The 6,676-nt window shown below is 54.8% G+C and overlaps 1 protein-coding gene across 1 annotated transcript in view; it reads left to right on the top strand.

Moving 5' to 3' along the window:
* LOC104495356 (membrane-associated phosphatidylinositol transfer protein 2-like) overlaps positions 1-6,676 on the top strand; it is a gene marked incomplete at its 3' end in the record, with an annotated part of 60,880 nt that overhangs the window by 53,556 nt on the left and 648 nt on the right. The window contains exons 18-23 of the mRNA XM_010138315.1: positions 2,770-2,891; positions 3,634-3,750; positions 4,137-4,285; positions 4,917-5,066; positions 5,157-5,340; positions 6,610-6,674. Coding sequence (XP_010136617.1) covers positions 2,770-2,891; positions 3,634-3,750; positions 4,137-4,285; positions 4,917-5,066; positions 5,157-5,340; positions 6,610-6,674 — 787 coding nt within the window. The remainder of the gene's footprint in view (positions 1-2,769; positions 2,892-3,633; positions 3,751-4,136; positions 4,286-4,916; positions 5,067-5,156; positions 5,341-6,609; positions 6,675-6,676) is intronic.

Below are 6,676 nucleotides of genomic sequence, written 5' to 3'. Positions count from 1 at the left end.
CCTGCTGAGACAGGTACAGTCATTCTCCCTCCCCTGATCTCTCCTGGGCTGAAAAATACTTTGGGCTCTTGGGTTTGTCCACTGCACCTTCCATAACCCCTGTTGACGTGTAGAGATGAAGAAATGCTCTTTGCCACTGCAGATCCATTTTCTTCCCCTTCTTTTCGTTTCTCACCTGTGTGTAAGCAGAGCTGCACACGTGCACACTGCACGGACACATCCTGTCCCGCCTGGGTAGTCTGGGTCTGGGTTTTGTCACTGGAGCGGGATGGGCTCTCCAGGGAGCCATAGAGTGAACTTAAAGGTACAAATAAAAATAGCTCCAAATACAATAAAGGAGAAGTTCTGTATGAATGTGAGGTGGGTTGATAGGCAGAGGTTGGCTCTACATTTTGGCTTTCAGAGTTCTTGTGGTCTCCTCCAGGAACTCAGAGCATCGTCACTGCGTTGGCATTTAGTCCTCGTTCCTCCGGTGCAGAGCACTTCTCCTGGGGCTAGGCCAAGGGGGATTGCTGGGGTCTGCAGTCTGACACCTCAATTCTATCAACCTACATTTGTCCTGAGATTTAAATTTGCTGTTTAAAATGTGCTTTACTGAAAAGAAATAATTTTCCTTTAGGTCCTTGGGGATGAGGGGGAGTTATTTCCCTTACAAAGTAAGGAATGGCACTTAGAGCAGGGATTGGGAAAAACAAAACTAAAAGCAACTCTCTGGATTGTGTTGCTCCCTTCAGTGCTTGGGTTTGCTTTGTGTTAGCTCAGCCTTTAAGCTATCCCTTGGCTCTTCCAGCCTCCTCGACGGTAGCTCTCAATTATTTATGATTCTGTTGCAAACTTTCTTTCAGCACAATCTTCCAAATAGCGTGGGAACCACAAGCAGAGGTGTCAGTGCTGGTGGCAGCTGAGCAGTAGCGGTAATCCAGTGAGATCCTTTCTTCCCGGGCTGTATCTAGCCCAGCGAGACATCTCTGTGCTTGCACACACCTTGCTGGATGAGCTGCCGTGAAACCCCAGCCCCCTATCGAATTCTGCCTAACGAGCTGAGAGACACCCGTAATTGTGCAGGAGCTGGAACAGTCTCGACAGTCTCTCACACAAAATGCTCCACTCAAGAAATACCAATTACTCGGGATTCAGCCCAAACCTGGGTCTGAGGCACAGCGTGGTGCCTCCCGTCTTGTGGCTTGACATGGCTCTCCATCATTCAAAGCCTGCAGTGGTCTGGCACCCCCCCTTCCTCTGTGCCTGTCTCTATTTGCTCGTCTCTGCCTTGAGACCAGGGTGTTTGCTCATCCCCTCTCCCCTTGCTGTCCTTCCAGAGCACCGTGCCACTTCTTCCCCTAATAAGGATTTGTTTCTAATTGCCTTTGAAAGTCCTCTCTGGACACATGTAAAAATAAGCTGTTGAATAGTTTTGGCCTCCGAAGATTAGATCTTGTTAAAACAAGCCCAAATAGGGTTTGAAAGAGATTCCTGATGTAAATAATTTTCAGTAAAACTTGTTATTTTGTTTACCTTGGACTTCCATTAACTCCCTCTAGCCAGTTCATCCTCCTTGGGCTCCCTTTTCCATTTCCCATTTTCCTCCATTGGAAGAAAACCAGCTTCGGCTCTTCCAGGCAAGCTGGCCTGTGTCAGCCCGTTACAGCAGCTGGATCACTGCTGACCACACAAAACATGTTGGAGTCCTTGTAAAAGAGCCCTCATTTAAGAGGCTTCCTAATTTTTGTTAGGTCGGGGTCACGAAGAGCTGCTGCCAGTTCTGGAGTTCTCTGTGCAGGGTCACCTCCCAGTCCTAAGCAGTCTTTGAGATGTCGCCTTGCCCTTGGGTGTTGTTCTTTCTTTCCCTTCTAGAGCTTAAGAGGAATCTAGGTGGGATCTAACCCTTCTCTCTCCAGGTCCCTGCTCCTGCCTCTCTGCCCATGCCCTGGTGACAAGCAGGAATTGCGCCCATAGGCCGACTGGTGGGCATCACCTTCCCCCCTCTCTGATCCTTGCGCTGGTGCGGTGACATCCCACCAGCACAAAGTCCTTGAGCTCTGTCAAGCTCAGGGGTGAGGTGAGGATGGACAGGCACCCTGCGCTCTGCCTCGCACATGGCTGAGTCGAGGTCAAATCAATGAGAGGAGCAAAAGCCGTGGGACAAGAGCAGTCTGAAATGTGTTCAAACAGAATTAAGAACTGAGCTGAAGGGATGGTATCTGTCAGCGTGAGGCCAGTCAGAGCAGCTGGTGCCAGGTCTGTGTCAAATCAATGAGAGGAGCAAAAGCCGTGGGACAAGAGCAGTCTGAAATGTGTTCAAACAGAATTAAGAACTGAGCTGAAGGGATGGTATCTGTCAGCGTGAGGCCAGTCAGCGCAGCTGGTGCCAGGTCTGGTATGAGAACGGCAGGAGACTGGTGTTCAAAGGAGGAGACCGGTCCCTGCAGACCATGGGAAGGGACTAATGAATGCCTGGAGGAAGGGCAGGTACCGAAGCGCAGAGCTCGTCCTGCTGTGCTTGAGTCAGTTTTGTCCCTCCTGACAATCCAAATAACCTGTGTCCTGGCTGGGATTAAGCCAGTGCTGGCTGCAGGCTTTGCTAGTTCAGAAGAGATCACTTGTCCTTGCAGTTAAGGTCGCAGCCTGTGAAACCTGCGAGCTGACAAGCCAAAGCCCAGCAGGCACATCAGGCCACCTCTGTCCAGGCATTGTCCTTAGTGCCAGCTCGGGAGGTGCAGAACAGCATGGGCAGGAGGAGGGCTGACGTCTCGATGGTCTCTGTCCTCCTGCAGGTGATGAGACATGAGAACTCAAGTGTTTTGGAGCTGGATGGGAAGGAGGTGTCCGTCTTCACCCCCTCCAAGCCCCGCGAGAAGTGGCTCCGCAAAAGAACCCACGTGAAGCTCCGGGTAAGGGTGTTAGGGGGGCTGCCTCCGGGGCAGAGGGAGTGCTGTCGGGTGGAGGGGGTTCCATCTGGACTCAGAACGGCACTGAAGGCACCAGCGTGGGCACGGCCATGTCTGTCTGTGGCAGAGCATCACCTTCCCTGCTGGTGTATATTGGTGATCATTCCCTACCCACGGAGTCGTAAGGGAGCAACCCAAAACGTCTGTACCAGCCAGATCTGCTCCTGGGCTTGAGTCCGTGGGAGGTACAGCAAGCGCTGGCTGTGGGTCAGGGACAGAGCCAGAACATCTTTCAAAGTCCAGTGATGCAAGTTCTCTGCTCAGTAAATGCCCTTTGTTCCCAGTAAATGTCTCCAGTTCCCCAGAGAGGGAAATTCCCTTGCTAGAGCTGAAATAACGTCGGCAAATTTCCCGGGCAGCTGTTTGTATTGCCTCTTCAATCCAAAGTGCAGGAGTTAATAGACAGTATCAGAATTGTGGGCACTAACTGCCATGGAAATGGGCTCTGCAGCCACCTGCGCTCCAGTCCATCCCGTCCCATCCCTGCGGGGCACAGAGACTTGCCTCTGCCACGGGTCAAATTCTTCTCTAAAGCTGAGAGCTCTTGGTGAAGTGTGTGGAGGGGTGGGATGGCACAGGGAAACCCACGCTCCGGTTTGTCTGGTTATAGTGGGCAATTCCCTGTGAAGCTGAGGCTGCCCATTGCTGCAAACTTTTCTTTCCCTCTCCCTCTTGACTCGTGCAGAACGTCACAGCCAACCACAGGATAAACGACACCATTGCTAATGAAGATGGTCCCCAGACCTTAACTGGAAGGTTTATGTACGGTCCGTTAGATATGGTCACGCTCACAGGAGAAAAGGTACCGTGTCGGCTATGGGGCCTCTGCACCATGGGGTGAAAAGTGGGGGGTTGGGGACAGAGGTGGTGCTGGTTGGTGCTCCCTTGGTCCCTGACAGGGTTTGCTCCCCTTGCGTCTTGGCCAGGTTCCCCTGCTCAGACTTGTGTGGTGCCTCCTACCAGGAGCAGCGTTCGTCATGCAGGTCTTCACCACCAAGGCCAGGTTTCGGTCCAGCATCCTGGTGGTTGGGTGCTTCCCAGCTCAGATCTGTGAAGTGCAGAGGATGGAAGCAGGACGCAGCCCTGCTGCTGGCCACAGCGCCTTGGGTAGAAGGTCCCTGTGCTGGGCCTGTTCTACTTGTCCGTGTCTTCAGTGCTGCTGTTGACCCAGCCTTGCTGTCTCCCCAGGTGGACATTCACATCATGACCCAGCCGCCCTCAGGAGAGTGGGTCTACTTTGACACAGAGATCAGCAACAGCAGCGGCAGGATTTCCTATGTCATCCCCGAGAACCGGCGCCTGGGCATTGGCGTCTACCCCGTCAAGATGGTGGTCAGGTGAGGTCCCTTGGGGTGCCAGGGTTTCGTTTGCAAGAGGAGCAGAAGAGGAGTTTGTAGAACGCGGTTCCTCCTTGTGAGGCAGCTCTGCTTGCTGGGTGGCTTCAGAGCCTGGTTTGCCAGCAGCAGGGACAAAGCTCTTGGTGCCCCTCAGCTGTAAGAGGAAGGGACACGTTTCATTCCGACTCCTGCGTCGTCAGCAGCGCGGGAGCGGCTCCCGTCGCAGGAGTTGGCCTGCACCACAGCCAACCGCACAACCGAGCGTGTTTTAAAGACCATAAATTTGTCCTTGAGGGACAGGACTTCGTACTCGTGATGACTCGCAGCCCGGGGCTGCTGGGGTGATGCTCTGGAAGGGGAAGGAGGGGAGCGTCTTCTCAGTGGTGAACCCAGCAGTGGTTTCATGGGGGTATTTTTTGAGTCGCAGATGCCAGAGCCCCAGAGTGCTGTTTCCGTTCCCGCTGTAACGCGGAGCCCTCCCGCAGTGCCCGTCACTGCTGTAGCTGAGGGCGGCGCTGCTGTTAGAGCCTTGGGGACGGATTTGGGTGCTGCCTTGGCCTTGTGGTGCACTGCAGGACTCGGGGATGCCTCCTGGTATCTCGATGCCTGTAAGTACTTCTGTCCCTTTCAGGGGCGACCACACGTACGCAGACAGCTACATCACGGTCCTGCCAAAGGGGACGGAGTTCGTGGTGTTCAGCATCGATGGCTCCTTTGCAGCCAGCGTCTCCATCATGGGCAGCGACCCCAAAGTCCGCGCCGGAGCGGTCGACGTTGTAAGGTCAGCGGCAGGGGCTGGGGCAGTTGGTTTGGCTTCCACTGGTGTCGCTCTCTAGGTCTACAATCCGTTGACTCGTGGCTTTCCTTCTAGGCACTGGCAAGACCTCGGCTACCTCATTATCTATGTCACGGGCCGCCCCGACATGCAGAAGCAGAGGGTGGTGGCGTGGTTAGCACAGCACAACTTCCCCCATGGGATCGTGTCCTTCTGCGATGGGCTCGTTCACGACCCGCTGCGGCACAAGGCCAACTTCCTCAAATCCCTCATCACCGACGTAAGCCGGGGTCTGCTGGACTGCGATCGTAGCACGGGTTTAGATTGCTCCTCGTCCCATCGCCACTGTCAGCACCAGTCTCTTGGCAGCGATGTGACCCGCGGTGCAAGATCAATCTGTTCATTTATTTTCATCCTTCTATTGCCCTGCAGAAGTGTCCGCACTGTTAAATTGTGCCATCTTTGCTCTGCGCTGCTCCATTTCATCACTGCTCCTTCAACATCACGCGCCTAACGAAGCAGAGGCAGCAGTGTCTCCCCTTCCCCACACACGCTCTTTTTTTCACCCGTTTGGTGGCTTTCTGGCTGCCCACGGTGTGACCAGCAGCTCTGGGAGGTCACGGAGCTGCTGCAGAACCAGCCGTGCGCCACTCAGCCTAACGGGAGACTCCGCTGAGCATCTTCCCAAGCATTCGACCCCAGGGAGCTGTTAACGTCACTCAGCCTGGAGTCTCCGAAAAGCTCCAGAGAAAACAAGGTTTTCTCTGTCTGACAAGCAAAGGAGCTGCCAGTGTCCCAAGCGCTTGTGCCCTGCCCTGAATGATGGGAAAGCCCCTCATCAAGCCCCTTGGATTCCGATTTGAGCCTGAAAAACAGTGTGGGGAGCAGCTGGCTTGCTGCCAGCTCTCCCCAGCCCTCCAGAAGAACAAGCTTGGGACCAGGGTCAGAGATTTCCTTTCCCTCTCCCTGGCCTGCCTGCAGCTCTGGGGGTGAAGCCAGCTGGTCTGTGGTGACACCAGTGTCCACACCTGCCCTGGCAGCTCCTGCTTCAGCCCACTAAGGAGAGGGTTGGCCAGGAGCTGCTCTCTGAGCGGAGTGTAGGTAGACAAACTCCTGAAAGGCCACATATTTTGCTGCCTGTCCCTTCTCCCTCTGCCCAGCGGAGTTCAGGAGCAGCAGTGCGTGGGGCAGCACGCCTGGTGGAGGGGAACACTCCCCGCTAATGATTCCTGCACGGGGGGCTGCGAAGCGCTGCTCTCCCCCGGTGACAAGTGGGCTGTGAAGCGTGTGGCGTCCCTGCCCACCGCAGACCTCGGGGCGAGGCTGTGCCTCGGCTGTGGGGACCTGCTGTCACATTGCTGTCACTCCCCTCGCGCCGGCCTGTCATTAGCGCTTTGCGCTGCGGTGTATGATCCAGCTGGGAACTTATGTAAGTTCCTGACCTGAAATTCTCACAAACGCAATCTAAAAAAGAAAAAAACCCCAAACCTGCTGAGCAGCGCGGGGCGCCCGTATGTTCTGACTTGGGTGTTGCTTTCTCTCCTCGCAGCTCCACATGAGGATCCACGCGGCATATGGGTCTACTAAGGACATCTCTGTCTACAGCTCCATCAGCC

This window comes from Buceros rhinoceros, unplaced genomic scaffold (assembly GCF_000710305.1).
Source record: "Buceros rhinoceros silvestris isolate BGI_N320 unplaced genomic scaffold, ASM71030v1 scaffold2146, whole genome shotgun sequence".
Classification (NCBI taxonomy): domain Eukaryota; kingdom Metazoa; phylum Chordata; class Aves; order Bucerotiformes; family Bucerotidae; genus Buceros; species Buceros rhinoceros.
This window is presented reverse-complemented; position numbering and strand designations above follow the sequence as displayed.